Source organism: Corylus avellana, chromosome ca1 (genome assembly GCF_901000735.1).
Source record: "Corylus avellana chromosome ca1, CavTom2PMs-1.0".
NCBI classification, from domain to species: Eukaryota; Viridiplantae; Streptophyta; class Magnoliopsida; order Fagales; family Betulaceae; genus Corylus; species Corylus avellana.
In genome coordinates this window covers 36248311-36271455 of record NC_081541.1, presented here as the reverse complement: position 1 = coordinate 36271455, position 23145 = coordinate 36248311, and the positions used below count along the sequence as shown (strand labels likewise).

The following is a 23145-nucleotide window of genomic DNA, read 5'->3' as shown; positions in this document are numbered from 1 at the left end:
GGTGACAGAGTCTCAAGATATCCCCAAGTTAAAAGCATTATATTTATTCCAAAGTATGAAAAGAGAACATACCTTAAGAAACACCCTTTCTGAGCCACAAATTCAGGTATAAAAGGGGAATTAAAAAATGAAGCAAACATTCAGGTTCCAAGATTTAAGTAGCACAAAAATTGAACCCTAAATATGCATCTCAACTGTGAAGAAAGTTTATTCAGACCCTCAAGACATTCAGAACAAAAGGCTGGAGGCATGAATATTGACTAGAATACAATCTAGGGACTGGTACTATATTTTCCTTGCATAACAACTTCACAATAATGTAGACTTTCTTCTTAAGCATTGAGCAGAAGACATTTTAATATCCAACAGAAGCGGAGCACTGCACGGCTAGTAACAGTTTACAGATTGGTCCAAGATACTTTGACAAGAATTCATTAAGCAATCATTTTAATTGATAAATATCACAAAAGTCTACAACTTGCCAAAATTGCAATTTATTTCCAGAAACAACAGTTGTTAGATTGCTCAGCTAGCAAAGAAACAAAATATCTAACACACTACTATACGTGTGGGTGCACATCTGCTAAGTACCATAAAAAAAAAATGATGCAATCAATAAGTCAAGAAAGCTTCAGGAAAGACAAACCAAAAGGCACTTAAAGGTAAATGTAATTTGTTACAAAGTGAAATATAATCTGGAGCACATAAACAGCAAAGATATATTTTTTTTCTTTCCCATTAACTAACTTCTTTCCATAAGTATACAAAAAGAATGGCTTAATTACAAGTGCCAATAGCTGGAGGCAAAAGTTATATTGGCAGGTTTTCCCCCAGCAACAGCACAATCATTCTTATCTAAATAATTGAATAATCCATGGGAATATACAGTATTCTGTCTTCAAAATTGCATATTCAACTCTGAGATGTCATCCAAAGGTATGTCAAGGCCCTCAAAATCAAGGTCTTGCAAATTGTCATCATCAATGTTCAACCAAGTACTTAAATCTTGAGGCCCACTGAAGTCATTCGTTACACCTAGTTCTATAGAGTCTAATTCATGAAAGTTTGTAATATCTAGTGGTTCCTTTATCTCTGTAGATGGATCCTGAGGAATATCACCGTGGGACATCAATGCTATGCCTCCTTTTGCATTGCTGCCATCGCCAACCACTTCACTAGAACCTCTGGGTGAATGGTATTCAGAATGAATTGTTTCTGTAAACTTGTTACCAAATCCATTTCCTGAAGTTAGTAGTTGAGCTGTCTTCTGCTTTGGCTTTGTTTTAGCTTTACGCTCTCCCTTAATGTTACCCGGTAATGTACGGCTCGCTTTGGCGACAGAATTTCTCCCAGCATCTTTATCTTTTTCTCTCTCACTTCTCTTTCCTTTTGCTCCACCCACTTGAGTATTACCCAGAGTTGATACAGCTCTTGAGGAAGCAATGCCACCAACATCATCAAGCAGCACTTCCTTCTTCTTCCCTCTGTTATATATGGGTCCAGTTTTGGCAAAATCCTGGTCAGATTGGTAAGTGAGATTACCAAAATCATCAAACGAACTGCTGCCAGTTTTATCGCTATGAAGATCATGCTGCTCAGATATACTGGGGAAGGGCCCTGTAAGAGCAGAAGACCCATATGTCAAATACAATCAAGCTAGTACAAGAACTTGTTAAGGTAAAATAATTAAAAAAATGGAGTTTGGAAATAGAAATCCACATCACAAAGAGTGGTTTATATCTATGTAAATGGTCCCTAATCAAACAAATCCTCCCTTCAATTTCAAGCAGAATGGGATGAACATGCTAGACAATTTGCCAAAAGTACATATTCCTTGGAATCGGAACAAATAGATCAAGTCACAAACCTGATATCCTCCTCTCTGTTTGAGATTTTTGAGTTTCACGAGGCAAACTTATAGCAACTGCAGAGTCAAAGCAATTAATAGATTCTGCAGCATTACCATGAGAAGGTGAAGCAAGAATGACATCTCGAAGTGAAGGCTCAGTAAAGCAACTCTTCCCTGTGTCTTCAAATTTCCGACATTTAGAAAGGGTCCTCTTTGTAAAAGCCAAGGCAACTGGTTTTGAAACCCTAGAGACCCCAAGTTTTGAAGCAGTACTTCCTCGAGTGGCCTGTCAATATTAGCCAAAGGAAAACCAATGAAACACAGTAATGCATCATATAATTAGAATTTGCAAAAGGCATGTCCTAAGGCACTTTTGGGTTAAAAAACATCAATTATAGTCAAGTACTATTAGAAGCTTTAGTTTAAAAGTATACTTCCCTACCCCACTCTATGCCCAAAAAGAAAGAGAATATAAGAAAAGAAAATATGAAATGAAAATTGATTTTTATTAGCATTAATATTAAAAAAAAAAAAAAAAAGAAAAAAAAAAGTCGATGCAAATGTACTATCATTGCCCCAGCCCAACATCCACATTTGAATAGTTTTGTACCATCTTAACGAGTAGACACACGTTTCTCACTCTCTTTTGAGTGTTGTTTAGGGGAAAAATTATTACTCTTATCTGAATCCAAATTAGTCCAAGTCATCCAAACCCACTTTCCACAGAGTTCCTTGGACAAATTTCAGTTTTGTCAAGATAACAAGGCTCAATTAACCATGACTGATAAGGAATCGTCTTTGGCGGAGATTAGTAATAAATTTCTCAAGTTGTTTTTCTTTTGGGTGGGAGCTTTGAATTTGCATCAAGTTTCCTCTATGCTTCAATTTGTGGAGTTGTGTTCTTCCTTTTCTCTTTAAGGGGTGTGTCTATGTATACTTTTTATGTTCTTGGGTTGCGCCCCTCTGCGCCTTTTAATGAAATACTTATTTATCAAAAAAAATTAAAAAAAACACCATATATGTACTCCTAGCTTCAATGTATGTATTTTTTTTTAGAAGTAAACCTTTTTTAAAAAAATAAATTTTGGGTTTGAAGAAGAAAATAAAAAATTAATGAGCTTTTGGGAAATTCCATTCATTTCCTCCAAGAATAGCTATTCCTCTCTTTAGGGAGGAATGATGTGTACCAAACAAAAGAATGACTATTCTTATCCATTTTATTACAAGGGTCTATTCTGCATACCAAATGTGCCCTATATACATACTCCTAGCCTCATTTTTTTTTTTTTTTATTTTGATAGTAAAATTGTACACATAATTACAACCTCAATGTATTTCCTATGAAATAGTTAAATTTGGTAGAGTGGAAGTTGTCAATACTGGGTCAGTGTCTTCATCTATGCTGACATGGCTGAAGTTGTCAATACTTGAATAGCATCAAGGTCCTAAAGTTTGCCTTCAATTTTGATACACCATTAATGAAAAAAATAAAATCTAAATAGTCTGAAGGTAGATCAGAAATAAGTTAAATTTAAGATCATTTGCATGCACTGTGCATTTTCCTAGCAGAGCGCTAAACATATTCTTGCTAACTACATGATCAACACCTAACTTCTAATCCAAATTAATACAGTCACAATATAGATGACTTTCCATGACTAGCTCCATAGTTGATTTTCTGGTATGTTGGTGTTAGAAAACTAAGGCCCCGTTTGATTTGCAGAAAAAACCCCAAGAATGGAACTGTTCCTATGGAATATCTATTCTTTTGTTTAGTAGGGGTCTCCTATGAATAGTTATTCCCGTGGGAATAACTTAACACTTACATAGAGGAATAAACAACATTTTTCAAAAAAAAAAAAAAAAAGTTCCAAAACCTTAAAATTTGTTTTTTATTAAAGGGGAGGGAGGGTGGGGGGTGGTTGTGGGGTGTGGGTGGGGTGAAGAACCTTGAATTGCAGTGGCTGGCTGGCAGCCATTGGGTGGCCAGCCACCCACTCAATTCAACGGTTTTCCTTTTTTAAAAAATAATAATAATTTTAATTTGAGTTTAAAAAAAAAAAAAAAGTGGGTTTTTTGGTAATTTTGGTTCAATTCCAATTAAAATACCAAACTAAGGAATAACAATAACTATTCCATTCCACTTTCATCTATTCCAAGTAATAACTATTAGACCAATTTTTTTTTTTTTTTTTTTTTATAAGTAAAGATATATAGAATAAAGGTGCAGAGGGACACAACCCTAGTACACCGGGAGTATACAAGAGAGCGACTAAGAAGAAGAAAAAGAAGAAGAGAACATGAAAAGAAAATCTTGGAAGCTGATCACTATAGGCGCAAGCCAACCAGCAGTCCAAGTGAAGAGGGTGTACAAGAAAAAATGAATGAGGTCCTCTAAATTCCTAGTCGAGTCCTCAAAACTTCTTGTATTTCTCTCGTTCCAAATACACCACATGAGGCAGAGAGGGACCATCTTCCACACAACGGCGCTGCTAGTTTTACCACCCGTCCACCAAGAAGCGAACATCTCCTTAACGTTACCCGGCATAACCCAATACAAGCCAAACCGAATGAAAATGGCATTCCACAAGGTACGCGCCACCCCACAGTGGAGAAAGAGATGGTCAACAGACTCTCCATCTAATTCACACATGCAACAACCATTTATCACCACAATACCTCTCTTCTAAACATTGTCCAAAGCAAGAATCTTTCCAAGCGTGGCCGTCCAAACGAAAAAAGCCACTTTCAAAGGAGCCTTGGTGTGCCAAATACTATTCCAAGGGAAAGGAACGGGGTCTTTAGATGCAAGGATTCTATAAAAAGATCTTACTTCGAATTTGCCTTTACAAGAAGAGATCCACCTTATTCTATCCTCCCCTTCCCCGCCTATCGGATGCGAATACAATAGCTAGTAAAAAGAGGCCAAGACCTCCACTTCCCAATCATGTACCCTGCAAGTGAAGGAAACATTCCACTAAACAGAGCCATTTGAGCATTCCCTATTGTCTGCAATAGATGCATCCTTATTGGTGGCTATATTGAAAAGTCCAGGAAAAGCCCCCTTGAGAGGCATGTCACCGCACTAGATATCCTCCCAAAACCTGATATTGTTCCCAGGACCAGGGACAAATCTAATGTGGCTTTGGAACGACCTCCACCCCCTACATATGTGCTTCCATAACCCTACCCTATGCGATCCTCTGGGTATCTTGGAGCACCAACCACCCCAAACCGCACCATACTTTGCCACCAGAATCTTTCTCCACCAAGCCTCTTTCTCATGAGCAAATCTCCACAACCATTTTCTCAATAATGCTTGGTTCATCAATCGCAAATTCCGAATGCCTAATCCTCCCTCAAAGATCGGAGAACAGACCTTATTCTAGCTGACCAGATGGAATTTAAACTTTTCATCAATCCCACCCCATAAAAAATCACGTTGAATCTTCTCAATGCGCTTCGCCACTGATGCCAGAATAGGAAACAGAGACAAAAAGTAGGTGGGAAGATTGTATAAGGTGCTCTTTATGAGAGTGATCCTCCCCCCCTTTGATAAATACAAGCATTTCCAAGAGGCCAGCCTTCTGACATATTTCTCCAACACGTCCTCCCAAATGGCCTTGACCTTGAACGAGGCCCCCAATGGGAGACCCAAATACTTTAACGGCGTAGAAGCTATACCACATCCCAAAATACCAGCCAGCATGCCCGCATTGTCCATACTACCAACAGGGACCAAGACAGATTTGGCCAAGCTCACCTTTAACCCAGAGACAGCTTCAAAGCATACAAGTAAAGCACCAATATTTCTTACTTAAGGGTCTGCCCCACAAAAAACCAAAGTGTCATCAGCAAAGAGGAGGTGAGAGACGATAACCTGATCCGTTTCTCTAGCCCCACTGAAAACCCAGATATGAGACCCCTATTTATCGAGGCATCGATCAACCTAGTAAAAGCCTCCATGACCAAAACAAACAGGAATAGAGAGAGAGGGTCGCCTTGCCTCACTCCATGTGAACTATCAAAGAAACCGGAAGAAGATCCATTAATCAAGACCGAGAATCTCACAGACAAAATGCAATGCTCAATCCAGGAACACAATTTCTCTCCAAAACCGCACCTTCTCAGTAAGTAAAGAAGAAACTTCCAATTCATATGATCATAGGCCTTTTCCATGTCCAATTTGCACAATAAGCCAGGTTCCCCAAACGCTCATTGGCAATGAGAACTGAGTCCAAGATTTGCCTGCCTTTAACAAAAGCATTCTGGGGTTTAGAGATTACCCTGTTCATTACTCTCTTCATTCTATTGGCCAAGGCCTAGGCAATAATCTTGTATGTCCCTCCCACAAGGCTAATCGGACGAAAATCCTTTATATCTGTAGCTCCATGAGACTTCGGAATAAGAGATGAACGTGGCATTAAGACTTTTTTCAAATTTACCTCGATCATGGAACTCCGCAAAGACCGCCATAATGTCCCCCTTGATCACATCCTAGTAGTCTTGGAAAAAAGCTATTGAAAAGCCGTCCGGACCTGGAGCCTTGTCCCTATCCATTCCTTTCACCACCTCCCAAACCTCCCTTTCCTCAAATGGAGCTTCCAACCTAGTGGCCTCACCAACATCCAACATGTCAAAATCAAGGTCATCTAGCCTCGGTCTCCAAATGAGACTCTCTTTGAAAAGAGCCTTGTAAAAATGGGTAACATAGTCACTAATAACCTCTTGATCTGAAGTGGTAGAGCCTTCCACAATCAACGTCTCTATAGTATTATGTCTTCTATTTTCATTGGCAATCCGATGGAAAATTTTCGTACATTTATCTCCCTCTTTCAACCACCGGACCCTAGATTTTTGCCTCCAACTAATTTCCTCTTGTAACAGTAAGGTCTCCAACTCTCTAGCTAGCGACCTCTTCCTCTCAATATCTTCAGAGGATAATCCTCTCTCTTCCTCCACCCTATCAAGAGCCTTTAAGTCCTCCATCCGAGCCTTGATGTGCCCTCCCACATTGCCAAATTCCTAGTTATTCCGTCTCTTAATATCCTCCTTGAGAGCTCGCATCTTTTTAGCCAAAATAAAACTTGGAGTGCCAAAGAAGTGATAAGAAGGAAGATATAGTTGAAGATGAAGACAAGGAAGATATAGTTGAAGATAAACACAAGGAAGATATAGTTGAAGATGAAGCATGTTTTGGATCACGTTTGAGAAATAGAGCTTTTAAGTCAAAAAGAGCTTTCGGGCAAAAGCTTCATTTTTAAACTTTTGCCAAAAGTGTGTTTTAGTCATTTTTAGGCTTTTTGGACCCTTAAAATTGCTTTTAATTTTTTTACCAAACGAGCACTTTTTTTCTTCAAACCGGCTTTTTAAGTGTTGAAAGCACTTTTAAGCCCCTCAAATGCAATCCCAAACAGGCTCGAAGACAAGGAAGATAAACATCAAGTGTCAATAGAAGAATACTCACAATAGGACTATAGTGCTCATCTAGGGTTTAATGTGTATTATTGTTATAGAGTTTAAGTTAGAACTGTTTTGTAACTCAATTATATATATATATATATATATATATATATAGACAACACCGCTGTACCGGTTGGGGTAAGTAGCACTGCATAAACGTAACTCATAATAACTATTCCTTTTCCTAAAGGAATACCTATTCCGCAAACCAAACGAGGCCTAAGGGGTCCCTCTTGCTTTATGTCATTTGGTTGACCGGGATAACAGGTCATTCAAAGGAAAGGAAGAATCCAGCGGACATATCAAAATGGCTTTCTTAAGGCTTTGTCTGATTGAGGTCTCAATCTGTCCTTCATTTGCAGCATCAGGTTCTTTCCCAAAGTGTCTTGATCCTCTATGCTTTAGGATTTAAAGCATATTTTTTCATTCTTTCCCTTTATTTATTTATTTATATTTGCTTTGGGCTGGCAGCCTTCATAAACATCCTACATTCTTGCTTTCTGCCCCTTTAAGGGCAATGTACAATATTATTAAATATTGTAACATATACATACGTAACTCTAAACTTTGAAGAAAGAAACGATAATGAAAAGAAACACACACACAAAAGTTACCAGCTGCTTTTTGTAAGCCAACTCAAGAAGTCTGCCCATTGCAACCTGCTCAAGGTCCCTGCAATAAACCACACACCATCAACCGCCAACATAATACAAAGAGATAATTTAACACTGATGCTCATACTGAAAAAGATTAAAGGCCTAATATCTAAAACAGATTTAAATTACTTAATATCCTACCGTTCTTCCATTTTCCTGCCCTCCTCAATTGCTTTACTAATTTTGTTCATGTGCTCATTCCTTTTACCAACCTACAGAATCAGCCAAATATAGAACAAAACACACATTTAGAAAAATATTGCTAGAAACACTTCTTAAAAAATGCTAAATGAAGTTCCAAGAATAGAATTGATCAAAAAAAATTGCAGGGACATTTCTCTCATGGGAGTAAGTTATTAAAAAAAATGTACCCTGTCCCAATTTAAGTGTCTTCTTTCCTTTCTAGGATGTCCTAAAATAATTGTCCACTTTCTAGAAATAGAAGCTCCTACTTTTCTAATTTTTTTTTTTTGAATAAGTAATTGGCCCCAAGAGGGGGAATGGAAGATTTAAACTAGTGACATCTGTTTCATAAGGCATATTCCCTAACCGATTGAGCTATCTCTTGGGGTCCTAATTTCTTATTTTTACCATGACATTTCTTAAAAAGAAAAATCAAAAGATTCTCATTAAAAGTTGTGCCACCTCTAGTTTACATAAAGGACATTTAGGAAGATCCCTAGATATTTACCTATTTATTAATAGGCATGTCATGGCAAACCAATACGTATAATTTGCAACAGACAGACTACATCCTTAACCTTTTGCTTAAATGTTGTGAGATACAATAAAAATTGGAATATTAGAGACATCCAGAAAGTGTAACACCTATGAAACATAACCTGTTGGTAAAGTTCCTTCTGTAATTCAACATCTTGATTAATTAGATCATCCTCTCCATCTGCCAGATCAGGCTGTGACAAGGGACCCATAAAGGAGGTTAAGTGCACGTGCACATGTCCAACAAAAAGAGACCCATATAAAGTACTTGGTAAAGAGAAGCAATACATATACCAATGTAGAAAAGGAGCAGAAAAAAATAATAATATACAAGAAAAGGGGGGCTGAAGGAACTAAATGACAAAACCCTTCCAGCTGATTGGCAAAATTTAGCGCTGCAATGTCATTGCTTATGTAAATTAAATGCTCACCACTGTTTCTGGATATAGGCCAATACTCTGCAGCTCCAGGAACAGTTTGTCCTCCAGCGACATTTGATCATATGGGCAGCCAATGGAGGAAATGCCTGAAGCATTTGTATGTTCAGCTAGCGGCCCCTCAACAAGATATCCGGAAAACGATGGGAACATCCCATTATTGGAATGCATAAATCCATGATCTCCTTGGAACAGATCATTATTTGATAATTTACTGTGGATGCCTGTGCCCCTGGTGAGGTTAGTTCTCCCACTACAAGAAAATCTGTTGACAGCACATTGCTTCTGAGTTTGAAGACCCAAAATGGACTCAGAATTAGATTCAGTCCTGACCCTGTTTGTATCATCAACATTAACAGGGAGACAAGTATCATTAGGAGAATGATCTCTATTATATTGGAAAGACATATCTCTTTCCCCATTGTTTTCTTCAAATTCTTCAGCTTCATCTTCCACAATCAGAGCTGCCAACACTCTTTGGTAGAATGGTGTTACATTTTTTGTCCTTTCTAAATCAATTTTTTCAAAATTACCAATATCCTGGTCATGATCATCCAAATCGCCAGTCTTAGTCATTCCATTTGACACAATTTGTTCTTCCAGGACTCTCTCCTTTTCTCCAGAATCAGGCGCTTGAGAGGAACAATTCTTTCCAGGCACAGGCTCACCCTGAGAAAATACCATAATTTTAGAACTACTACTCAAAGAACTATAAACATTTTTAGAAATAAGAATAACTAGTTCTCCAAAGGTGTGTTTGGTTCATATTTTGAATATTAATGAGACCGAGATAAAAGCTACTTGGTGAATACAGATAAGAATGTTGAGGCAAAGTAAGATGTACAAGAATAAGAAAAGCTGATTGAAATGGATAATAGAATCAATTGGACTCATGAATAGCACCTAATAAGGTGAGTTGGCATAATACAGACCTGTACAATGAAATTAAACTCGTGCTGTTATATATCAGAGAAAATGTTTGTTAACAAAACCTAATGGTATCTAACACCAGGATCTGATTAGATTGACGTTACATCCCATGAAAACTAATCCATTGCGTTTATATAGAAATTTAATTTCCTTCATGATATCAGTGGACATTGCTGCATGGAGGATCAATTCAATAAGTTCATCAAGTATAATACTACTATCACTTTTTAAGGAACAATCTTTTTCTAACAATATAAATCCTGAGGATAGATTTCTAGATCTTTTTGGGCAACACAAAATCTAAAGGATGAATGTTACCCATTAAAGTTCATTCAAAAAAACGTACCAAATTTATTTACAGCAGAAATCCAAACACCCTTTTATTTATTGCACAGGCTTGTATAAAACCATAAGTCATATTGATGTAGGACAAAATGACTGAGATACCAAATTTGATGTAGACAGCAGCACAGGGATGTTGTCTACATTTAATTAGGGTAAAGCGTAGGGAAAGACTGTAGCTTTGAGGAACTAAAAGATGGAAAAAGAAGTAGCAGGCTTATGGTTCAAATCAGGCTAGGAAGAAGGCTGGAAACAGGAATAAGGCTACAGGATTTTATTTGGTAGCAGGTATTTGAAGGGAATTAGGGTTGTTTTTATTAGAGATTTATGCTGGAAAAGACTGAGAAAAGTATTATGTAATTTAGGATTTCAAATAGGGTAAGAAAGGAGATTTGATTTGGAGGTGGAAGAAGGAAGAGAATTCGAATTGGGAGTTCGTAGGGTTTTTATCCTATGAAATTTAACTATAGTAAATCTGGTTTTGTGGGTTTGGAGGCTAAGAAAAGTTGGGTGTTGCTAGGATAATGAAATTTTGGCTTCTAAAGGTGGGAAATCAAGTTCAGGGTACAGTCTGAAGGCTGGATTAATTGCTGGAAATTAGAGAAGAAGATAGATCTAGGAATCACACCCAGTTTTGCAAAGTATTACACATAGGGTTTCCTAAGCATCACACCATACAGAAGGATTACATTACGCAAGCCTCAAGAACACACAATTGCTGCAAAATGTTCATGAAACTGAACTCTCTACTGAATTGAAAGCATAATATCGATGTTTATAGAAAACTAAACCTGACCCTAATGAGACTTGGGCTCTACTGGCTTTGATTACTATGCCCAAACTAAAATAACTAAAAGAACACACAAATATAATCACAAAACACCATAAAACCCTAAATAAAATCTAATGGATCAAAAATACAACTTATGCCCACAAATTAAAATTACAAAAATAGACTTATCTCCCAAAACTAATTTTAACTAATAAATAAATCCTTGCTGTATGTATCACTCCTGTTTTTCCTTTGATTAGGAGGGTTGAACAATTATCTGCACTAAGACACCAAAATATTGTTGTCATGGCCAAGGATAACAGCCTTTCATGATTCTCTTCTGTAGATTTCAATTAATCCAAATAACAAGAGCAAAAGAAAGTATAAATGAGAGACCACCTGAAACTAATTACACTATATAACTGAAAGTAAGATTCAAAACATCTTTAGAGTTCTACTTTCTAGTTACCACCTGCTGCTTCAAGTAGGACGCATCCGCTAAGCTGACAGAAGCAAAAATTGGTTCCATTTTCTTCCAGAATGAACTTGAACAGGCAAGGTCTGCAAAAGTAAGCAAATTTTTTTTTAAAAAAAAAAATATAACCATAGATGAGAATAATACATTTAGGTACATCTTTCAAATGAGTAAAACAAAATTGGAGGTCAAACACATACAGCTGGCATTACAAGCAAAATTGGCAGCTGCTAAGAGTTCTTCATGATCATCATCTGATTCACCTGGAACATCATAAATAGTAGTATATCATGCCAACACCAAAAAACAAAAACAAAAAAGCTATGAGAGCATTCTCTCTAATTTTATTTTTCAACTGGAGATCACAGTAATGAGAACTACTATGTTTTTGTAAATAACAACGGGAACTATGTAGAGCCGAAAATGTAATATTTATAGAAATGTATATCAAAACTAAAATCTACACACATGCACAAAGACAAATATAGATGCACACCCAAATGAAATACAGGTTTCCATAGCCTTCTCTGGTCAGAATTATTTAAAGCGGACCCAACTGGATTCCAAATAGCAAAACCATGAAACAAACATATTTGGGGCTCGTTTAGTTCACGGAATAGGTCAAACAGCTATTCCCATGAAATAGTTATTCAATTGTTTGGTTGCATACCATTCTTAAGAATATATATTCCCAAGGGAACAACTATTTTCTTATGAAAATGAATACATATTCCTCTAAAAAATTAGAGGAATAGCTATTCCATGAGGATTAGAATAGGTTTTCCCAAAAAAAACCACATTATTTTTTACTCTTTTTTTTTTATCAAACCCAAAAAAAAAAAAAAACCACCAAAACTGAAGTAATTAATTCTGGCGGTGTCCAAATACACTGGCAGAGATGGGCTATCAATGGCAACTCAACCAAAGGGATCTTGTGCAATCTAAGACCGAGCCATCACTGGCCTTGGCTCAGCACCACCATGACCGAATCCCACTATCATCACGACCAACTCCCACCATGATCAACAAGCTCACCACAATTCATAGCTACCATCAAACCACCACCATTTCAAACTGAACAAACTTCACCGTCACCACCAAACTCCCCTTAAACCCATCTAAGCCATCTCAAATCAACTTAGATGCTCTGAATCCGCAGCCACCCATAGGCACCGGCGCCAACATTTCTCAATTATTCTATTGTCATGAGAAATAGAGAGGTGGACCAAAGGAACACTCTAGTAGCATCCATGCTATATGGATCAAAGGAGTTTTTGAGGAGTGTCCCCGTCTATTAGGTTCACCGCAGGTGTAAGTTGTAGAAGAGTAGGGAAGGTTGATTGATCTCCCCCTAAATTAAACCCATACACCCTCAATCACAGCTCCACTAATCCCATATTTCAATGTCTTTTATACTTATTAAAACAAATATCTTTTATATACTTTTCCTTCTATTTTTTCTCTTCCATTCCCGTGAATTTCATGTGCATCCTCTGTCAAACAGTAACTCCAGAAAATAACAGATATAAACATGGGTTACAGTCACCTTTTAAACCATAGATTGGTAAAGCAAATTCAACCAATACCAAGGTGGGTAAAATGCTATTTTTCCATTTTTTTCCCTTCTCCTAGTAAATGTGACTTCCAAGTTTTTGGAAACCCACTCAAATTCTTTACTTTTTTCTTCTCCTTGTTTTCCTTGGCAATTTAACCGAGAATGAAGAATTTGGAATTTTCTGATGTAGAACAGCAGCAGCAATAGACTTCAATGGATATTTTCATGAAAGCTTTCAGAAGCAAAAGGTTACATAAGATTTTGAAACTAGGTTCAGAGGCTAGAAGCTTTATCAAGGCTAGAAAAGATTGAATGCTGATAAGTCTTACTTAGGTCGCAATAAGAAAAAATGCAGATTTTCTCTGGCAGCAGCTTAGATATAGGATTTTGGGAGAGATAGTGGTTAGGATTTTTATGGTGGAAAAAAGTCTGGAATATATGTTGGTTTAGGTATATTTATGGTGTACAAGGCCACAGTTCCTTAGCAGATAAATGCCTAACCAATTACACTTAGGTTCCTAAGCAATCCACCAAGGAAAGAATTAAGGGTAGGAATTAGGATTTATGGTTCAATCAGGCGAAAAGACTTAATTTGATGCTTGAGATTTGGTCACTGGAAATTGGAAGAGCATCGTGGCATGCGAAGTAATAGCTGAGAAAAAAAAAACCTAGGGAAGCTCAGTTTAAGCAATCAAAACTTCCATATAGTTTTTTTTATGAATTTTTTTTTTCTTTTTTTTGGGTACTAAAAATCGATTCTCACAATCACAACCTCAAGATAGTAAAATCTTGTTACAAAAAACAAAAAAAAAAAAAAAAAAAAAAGATAGTAAAATCTGCTGGATATGTTTTCACATTATTCTCCATGTCTTTCTGAATTTTTGAGTTTTGACAAAGGATATTGTCAACCCATTGCCAACAAGGACTAGGATTCCTTACTAAAAGAAGATAACAATAAGAACTACTATGACTACTTTGGGAACTATTAAAATAAAGCAAGAAAAGACTCCAAAACTTAAAATAAGATTCATGGGCCTCTTGTACAGCCAATTCCAGCAAATCGACAATTTACCAAATTACCATGATTAATAAAACTCAAGAAAACTTAATTAAACAAAAACAACAGCATACTTATGCAAATAAACATAAAAATAAGACTTTTACCAGCTATACCAAGACTTTATAGGGTTCCCGACTAGGCCCCACATAACATTTTAGACAATATCTTCGTACTATTTTGGTATTTAATCCTTCATTTCCAAGAGCTTCTCATTGTTGCATAATTTTCAATCTTTTTTTTCTCAAAAATTTCTGAGAATATAATAAAACCAATTGCTAGGACTACCAGAACAATGAGAATAAGTGCTTACTCTAACCCCCTTATATATAAATTCATACTAAAGTTGGACTATTTTTGAGATTTTACCAGCTAAATCTGGGGAACCGCCAATTGAAGTATGCCCAAGATGAGTAAAGGCCTTGCGATCAGACAGTTTCTTTAGAGGAGGACGGCGTGACTTACTGAAAATACATAGATTGAACATAACAATAATGAATTTTTTATGGGAAAAGGATAGGAGAGAGACAACTTTCATCCATCAGCAAAGAAAAATTTTCACACCTTCCATTCTTTTCAGAAGCAGGCTTTGTACATCTAGGCGGCTTTGTTGAAGCAGGAGTCTCCAGTTTCTCCCTCATTGGTGAAATGCTAGCCCTAGAAACAGATGAGCCCCTGCCAGTCCTTCCTTGTTTCCGCTTACCATCTCTGGTTTCTCCCTTATTGAGTACTTTAATCTTCTCGGTAAACAATACAGAAGGAACAACATTCTGAACAGAATTTACAGCTCTTTTGTCTACTTCAAAACTTCCGGACCCTTTATCCTTCGATCTACTTTCAAGATTTTCACCAGCACCAGATTCTTCACTTTCAGATAATCTTGCTGGAGATGAGACCTTTTCATGTTTCACTCTAAAATGTTTGATGCCATTCCTGGCAAGAAGCAACCCATTGGTCCCAACAGAAGTTACTCTAGCACCTAAATCAGAAGGCAAGCACGCTTCTGATGATGTCTGCGGCTCATCACGACCTGAAACAGGAGACACCAGATTTGTTCTTCTGGTGCGAGAATTTTTTTGTGTTCTCTGACCACCCCATTGAGCCATGGGGTGAGAGGGTGATCCTGAGGGCACAGGACACTTGCGATTGTTAGCCCCACTTGCAGAATGAAATTTCTTTATGCTTGGAGGTTGTTCGCAAACTTCATGTTCCCCAGAAGTGCAAGGAAGATTAGGAGATGAGCTTCCTGCCATTACAGGACTAGACCGCGGTGCCCGTGGAGCCTTTCCCTTTGTTAATGGATTAGGACTGACAATAGAATCACCCTCACAAGTAGTTAACCTAAACACAGCCATGACAAATTAATCATTAGAATGAGATTAGAATAAAATAGTACAACATAAAACTATTAATAAGAATCTTAATGCAGCTTCAATATCTGCTTGTACAGGTCAGATACCAAACAATAATAAGATTGATCCTAAGGAGTGGATACATACTTATTGTTTCCTTTTGCTATTTTCCGCTCCTTACTCAATGGAGAGGTTAAATCCCTTGAAAGAGAAACTCTGTCAAATTCATTCTTGGGAATCACACGAGCATTTGAACCAACAGGAAGGGAAGTACCATCTTTGCTAATCCCACTACTACCATTAAAGGATCCTGATCTGCGAGATATGAAGTTTCAGAACATTTATGTCACTCTTTTTTTGTTCATTTTGCACAAAAACAAGACTACATAATTTCAAGTCCACACAGGGGCACAGAATACACAATCCATATGAAGAATGGAGTTTAAGAAGTTTGGATACCAAAAAGATACAAACCTCTAATTATATTTCCAATACAATACTAGTACGAAATTGGATAATATCAAACGTTTTTGAAACATAGAAACTGTAAACAAGGAGTGCAACTGTCCAAATACAGGAAACAAATTTGCAAAAGAAAAGGAGCATAATGACACCAATGGTTTAAGCCTGTCTCTTTATACATAAATTGAAGGGGAGGGGAGGGGTGGGAGAGTTCACATTCAATAATTTTGCATTATATCAGCTGAAGTCAGACAGTAAGCAATATTTCTTCAATAACATTAATTGTCACAAAATCCCTCAAATTTCGTCTGAAGCTGTAATAGTGTTTGACAAGGGAGGATATCTTCCTCTTGTACTAGCTAATCAAAGGTTCTCTATCTCTCTCAAGCTCAAAATTTACTAGGATAGTTGTCTCACATAGGATCCATTCATCCTAGTTAACATTTAGTAGGTCAGTGGGGGAGAAGGTGAAAATCATCAGTCAAATTAGCTGTTATAGAACCTTAACGTATAACTAGTCTAAAAATTTTGACAAGTGTGAATCTGAACATCTTTTCAACAATACTTAAAGATGCTGGAAGAACCAAAATCAGAGGGCAAAAAACTTGGACTTCCAAAAAGTCAACAAATATAAAACCGAAAACATAAACATTAAAAAAGTGGCCAACAATCCACATTATTAGTATCTCCATTGTCAATAGAACTGAAGGAAAACATCAAAGTTTACCTTTGCATGTAGCAGCACATGATATTGCATTACTTATACACAATTGATGTATATAGTTCTGCATGATGCACAAGAGAGTACATCACTTTTCTCTTTTAGAACTTGATTTTAATCAACACTCAAGCCAGTTAACCACTAATATATTTTTTTGATAATTACATATATCAAAAAAAGCGCAATGCGCCTCTAAGTACACAAGAAAGTATACATAGGTAGCCCAATTTAAACCCAACGACAAAACCCAAGAAGACCCAACCCAAAAAACCCAACTAGTAACCACAACCAAACAGTAAACCAAAGAAAGAATCCAAAAAACCCAAAGACTGAAGCCCACAATGGCCCACCGCCAGCCCTAAAAAACACAAAGCCCTTAATGCACCTCTGGAGGAAAGGAAAATGTATTTTTGGTCCCAACACAACCCCGTTGGCTATGGCACCTCTCCGGAGAAGGTCCTTCTCTAGACTCATAATTGATGGAGTATTCTAAATTCTTGAGTTCCCTCTTCCCTTTTACCTTAGAGGTATAGGGCACCCGCTCCTCTTCAATTTTCGAAAAGAGATTCAAAAGACTTTTCTCATCACCTCCTTCACCACTAGACAGTCCCACACTAGAGGCGAATTTCACCACATCTAGCCACCTCCGAAGGTTCCGCTACAACCTCGGCAAACAGCTCCTTGTTCTTCACCATTAGTTAACCACTAATATTTTTCTAACTGCTAAACATTCTCCTTAAATTACTGTAACTGACAAAGATCCTTTTTAAATTCACTCTCTACCCTTAGGTCATTGAAAGAAATTAAAAATTATAAAATCAACAATGACAAAAATAAATAAAGTTTTATCATGTTCTGACATAACCTTGATGTAAACAAAATAAGCGGAGTAGTGTACTCCAGAAATTAGAAGTCTCTGCCAGATTCATTGGTTGACCAATTGGCATTTAATATGTAAAAAGAATTTGAAAACCAAGTTTCTTGCTCTCTCCTTAGAGAAAATGATGAGTTTGATTGTATAGAACAAGAAACTTAATATCCAATATTTCTCAATTATAATTTGGGACTTAACAAATCAAGTTCAGTTTACCTTACACTTGTTTTCTGATTCTATCCTTATAAGAGTTTTCTATGTTGAGCAGTAATCCACCACAACAGTGTTGCAATTCACATGCATGATCAAGTGATTTGCAGATTGGTTCTTCATTTTGATTAATATTTGTGATATTATCTACAATACTAAACAACACTGATAAAGCACACCGCCACAAGAGAAACTGTCTTTTCTGCCACTCAAGTTGTTTGAAATAGTTGAACCCCAGCTGGTGTGAAAGATAAACTTCAAAACTTACACTGCAGGGAGGGCGGGGAGTGGCAGAACTATCTTAGGAACATGTTCCCCACCTTCATTTGAGAAATCCATACCAAACTTTTAGGCAGCCTGATTTGAGTGTTTCTGGTGATTTGAAAAGTATTTTTGAAAAAGTGGAATTAAAAAGTATTGTTTGTAGAGTGTACATCTGAAAAAATGTTATCTGTGGGGCCGAAATCCAATGGCCACGCAGATCCGACACCTACGCAGTGGCCACTAGACAGATTGTCCCCACTAAATAGATCCGGTGGCCACACGATAAAACCATGCAGATCTGACAGCCACGGAGTTGCCAGAAGACATATCTAACACTATTTCTTATTTTCTGATTTTTAAAAACAATTTTAAGACTAGTTACTAAACATGCTTTCAAGAAAATAAACAACAAAAACCATTTTGTGTTTTGAATATTGCTTTTTGAAAATGAAAATTGAAAGTTGTTGTCTATGTTGGGCCAAATCTGAAAACTTATTTGGATAACTATAGTCTGAAAAGTACTTATCAAAAAAAAACTATAGTCTGAAAAGTGTTTTCAGTGTTTAAAAAGCGAAAACTGAAAATTTTACCAAACAGGGCCTTAGTTTTGTGTAGCAAATATTTTTCCTAGAAAATTGACAGAATCATAAATGGAAATCATATCCTTGTTCTTGGATTCCATTTCCGTTGTTAAACAAAATAACGACTCAAGAGAAAATCTGGAAACAAATGGCATCACGACACCAAAACAGAAAGTGTTTATACCTAAAACGTTGGACATCAGAAGATTGTTGAGCAGGCTCATTTTTATACTTATGATGCATCACTCGTTTTGGCTCTACATCACCATCTATGGGTCTCATAGAGGCAGTGCCCACAGAACGTTTTCTTTTCATTTTTCTGTCCCACATTTCCCCTCCAACAGGCAGTCGGCGAATCTTTTCTTCAATAGTATCAGAACCTTCACCAACATCTTTAAGCATAATACCTCTATCTTTTCCCATGAACAGAGGCTGCCTCACAGAGGAATTTTTTCGACCTTCAGCCTACAAAATTTAGAGGAAACATTTGAGATGTTAGAGATATATTGCATAAAATATACAAAAATAAGTACACACATTGAGTTATAGAGGCATTTTGACAATCAACCATTACTAGAGTAGCATTTAGCAATATATTTAATGATCTCAAAAGGTCAAAGACATCATTGGGAACTAAAAAATTACAATCAAATATTCTTTTGTACATCATTTTCGAGTTTTTTTAGCTGCAAGGTTCTTTCTCTAAAGGAAGATTCAATTGATCTTTCACGCTAATTGATTCTTGTTTAATTGTCAGCCTTATCGTGGATCATTCATTTGCACCATAGAGATGCTAAAACCAGAATTGTCCAAAATTTGCAAGCTTCTATTGCAAAGAATATAAGGAAATTACAGAATAACATGAAAGGACACAATTTTGTGTTACCAAATGAAAACTGCAACACAAACAATAAAATGTGAAGGCAGCAAATAAAGAACAATTTTCAAAATCTTGTTGTATACAAACCTTTGTCTCCGCAACAGATGAGCGAACTCTCTTATTTAGAACAACACTTTTAGGCTTGTCCTCTGTTCCTTGAGCCAGGAGGTATCTCTGAATCTGAGTTCCTGTCTTCAAGAAGTTTGACCCCCCTGATCTTTCATTTGTTAGCATATCACTCCTTTGTTGCTTCTTTGAGTTTAAAGCTTCGCAATACTTGTTCAATTTGTGTATGTAATCATCAAACTTCTTTGCCCTACCCCTGACCAAAAATTGTTGAATCTTCAGCAGAGAATGGCTATTTAAATGACAACATCATTACATTCGGGGTTCAGAATTACATCAAGGTTCATGTAAATGCCACACAACACCAACAACAAGATTATTCTGGTATATATGACCCGGGGTAAACAACCAAAAGAGAAAAAAGATTAACCTTGGTCAAACATAACTTCAGATATCTTGTTCAAAGATAGGCGTTTAGCACTTTGCAATAACGATGTAATTCTACAAATGTAGGCTTCAGAAAAATCTGAAATTACCTGGCCTTGATAGAGGCGTCTCGCACAGTTGCTTTAAACCGTTTTAGTTCCTCTATAGCTACTGGAGGCAGAGACTTTGAATGAGCAGCCCCAAAAATATTATCTTCCACAGTGCTCCCATATGAAATCCCAAATACCCTCCTTAACTCGCCTGATCGAGTATATTTCTGATCCCCCATTGTAATAGGATCCAGCATCAAACACTCGGATAGCGGGGGCAAATCCGCTGTTGACATAGCACTCCCCCGAGAACTCATAGTGGAACCAAAAACACGAGTCTCTCCATCCTCACGGAAGCTTCCAGACCTATCCAAACTGACACCTGTATAACTCCCCCTCTGCACATTTGTATAGCTCCCCATAAATGCATATTCCTCAGGACTAGCTGAACACGACTCAAATCTCACATTTTCAGCCATCACCCAAACTCAATTGAACCAAATCAAATTGAGTGAGAGTTCTCCTCAACAACTCATTTCAGTGACTTGAGAAACTCCAAAGCAGTGACCTAATGCAACATGTTCAAGAACACGTCAAGAATCCAAACATAAGCACAAGTATAAATTCAAACATACTGCATTTACAATACCCATGAGCTAGAATTAGTCTGGAACCCATTGTTTACTCAAATTATTTACTTCAACCACATCCTCAGCATGTACTACTCAATAAAGTAACAATGGGGTACAGCTTTTATAGGATGTAGTTTTCATAAAGACCCTGTAATAAATTAATTAATTAACTAACTAACTAAACCCCTGTAAGCTAACGGGAAAAAAAAAAAAAAATCATATTGTACTCTACTTTGACTTTCCCAAGAAAAAGAAAAGGCTCAAGCTATGTTTTATGCTGTATTCTTCCAGTGCTTTCTGTTTTCAGTTTGAAAAACACACTTTTCTCAACTACATTAACAAACAACTAAAAAAATAAAACATTTTCAAAACAAAAGGCACTTTTTATTAAAATATATATATCAGTCTTATCAGATCTTCTTGGAGGAATATTTTGACAAAATAAATGCTTAATTTTTGCAAAGGTATGAGCTAACTTATTATTAAAAATTTTAAATAGGAGAATTAGATTGACCGTGTGACCACCTCTGTCGAGGATATGGGTGGCCGCCCATCCACTAAAATGAGAATAAGCCAAGAGAGTGGCTGCACAGCCACCCCTCTCCCTCCTCCACAACTGAGGTAGCCACACTGCCACTCTCTTTTCCTTACTTTTTTATTAGTAAAAAGTCCACTTGTAATCACAAAAACATTTTCTTAAATATAAATCCCACCAAAAAAACACTTTTCAGTTTTGTGTCAGGTCAAAACACTTTTTAAAAAAAATAATAATAATCATTTATCCGACTACAGTAACAAACGTAGCCTCGGTTCAACTCAGTGAAAACGTAGATTAAGCACAGTCAAGTAAAAGTTCCCTTTCTCCAGTGATATTCCGAACAAGCCAAAAAAGGGGGAAAATTCAAAATTTCATTCTCTTTTCTCTTCCTACATTCTCTCAGAAACAGACGAAGCTTAAGCAATGCAAACAACTGCTAAACTACAATTACCAGAAATTCAATGAAAGAAATAAAAAAGAAGCAGAAATCCAAATCTTTAAAGCATATATAAACACTGAAAATTCAAACACTTGTACACTAAAAAAAGGCCTAAAAATCGCATAATTCAGCAGAACCAAAGGCGCGAAGATAGAAGAACTTACAAGGCACTAAAAATTAGCAACTTTCGAAACCCTAACTCAAACAAAAAAGTTTAGGGTTTCTCCAAAAACAGAAAACCCTCAAAATTCAAGAGAGCAAATATAAAGAAACCCGAAACGCGACGGAGGCGTACCGGCATTGACCGATCAAGCTAGGGATCGAATTGCAGAGAGAAAGACGCCGATTCGGTGCGTTTTGGGCTCAAGAGCGGTCGTCCTGGAGATTCTCAAAAAGAGAAAGAGAGGAATTTGGGGGTCCCGCAGAAAGTCTTAGTAGGGGAAATACTCAGCTGAGTAGGAGAAGAACAGGACGATTAGTGTATCACCACGTCATTTAAAATTTACACGTCAACAAACTGACGTCAAACAGATCTATCTCCGTTAAACTCTCATATGAAACGACGTCGTGTCTATGAGCTTCCAAATCATTGGAAAATCACGGCTAAATTTCCGTTAATTTGCTGACTTCTCTTCAAGTACTCGGCGTGGCAGTCTTCGATTCGACTACTTAATATACGATGGCTGTCTTATTTTTTTAAAAAAAAAAATTGACAATAAAAAGTTTGTAAGTTACAAATACACCCTTAAGATTAAAAAAAAAAAAACAAACAAACAAATCTAGCTCCATGGGCCGACCATGTCCATTATCCATGTAGTCCAACTCCATGGTCAGGGAGCCTCCATCCATGGAGCTTAAAATTTTTAATGTTTTGCTTTCTTTTAATTTTTTTTTTTTAATCTTAAGAGTATAATTGTAAGTTTACATGTTTTTTGTTATCAATTTATAGATTGCAAAAAAGCTTGAGAACAACACAAGATGGTAAATTCAAAAAATTGAAAACTATTCCCTTTTTTTTTGTTTGTCCCTTTCTCTGCTATTTTCCTCCCTAACATGCCTTCTTACTCTAGCCAATAGGTGTTTTTGTTGTGATGGATTTCTTTATGACACCTTATGGAGTTATATGGTGTCTAGATAAACCCAGTTGGAACCTATTTTCACCAATGCATGTCATTGCCTCCTTTCTGATATCCTTACCACAGGCTTCATGCATTCTGTGGAACTATCTAAAAGGTTCAATTCCAATGAGTTGGTAATGAAGTGATTAAAAAAAATTAATTCAGTATGTTCATAATCTTTTTGTAATGAATTTAGATTTTTTTATTTTTTTTTATTTTTTTATGAATGAGTAATTTCATTAAAACCAAACACAACCAAGCAACACAACACCCAGC

General features: G+C 36.7%; 1 protein-coding gene across 4 annotated transcripts; it reads right to left on the bottom strand.

Annotated features, from left to right (window-relative positions):
• Positions 1-707: 707 nt before the first annotated feature.
• On the bottom strand, positions 708-22168 carry LOC132166876 (uncharacterized). 4 transcript variants are annotated; one of them, XM_059577719.1, is made up of 15 exons: positions 22047-22168; positions 20203-20710; positions 19688-19958; positions 18905-19185; positions 15756-15923; positions 14821-15597; positions 14626-14720; positions 11845-11907; positions 11642-11730; positions 9120-9794; positions 8811-8882; positions 8110-8180; positions 7927-7984; positions 1868-2135; positions 708-1617 (listed from the first exon to the last, which is right to left on the bottom strand). In XM_059577719.1, exons 2-15 carry the CDS (start codon positions 20619-20621, stop codon positions 899-901), a joined length of 4026 nt encoding a protein of 1341 aa, XP_059433702.1. In that variant the 5' UTR covers positions 20622-20710; positions 22047-22168; the 3' UTR covers positions 708-898. The 4 variants fall into 4 exon arrangements, with proteins under 4 accessions (XP_059433702.1, XP_059433705.1, XP_059433703.1 ...); XM_059577722.1 differs by having other exon boundaries at positions 1964-2135; XM_059577720.1 differs by having other exon boundaries at positions 19688-19922.
• Between the last annotated feature and the right edge of the window lie 977 nt (positions 22169-23145).

Excerpts from the sequence above, each read along its gene's own strand:
- LOC132166876 (XM_059577719.1), bottom strand. The coding sequence starts at position 20,621 with ATGGCTGAAAATGTGAGATTTGAGTCGTGTTCAGCTAGTCCTGAGGAA. Across the intron at positions 14,721-14,820 it reads GCTTCTGAAAAGAATGGAAG|TAAGTCACGCCGTCCTCCTC; the intron begins GTGTGAAAATTT and ends ATGTATTTTCAG. Across the intron at positions 2,136-7,926 it reads TGGCTTACAAAAAGCAGCTG|GCCACTCGAGGAAGTACTGC; the intron begins GTAACTTTTGTG and ends TAATATTGACAG.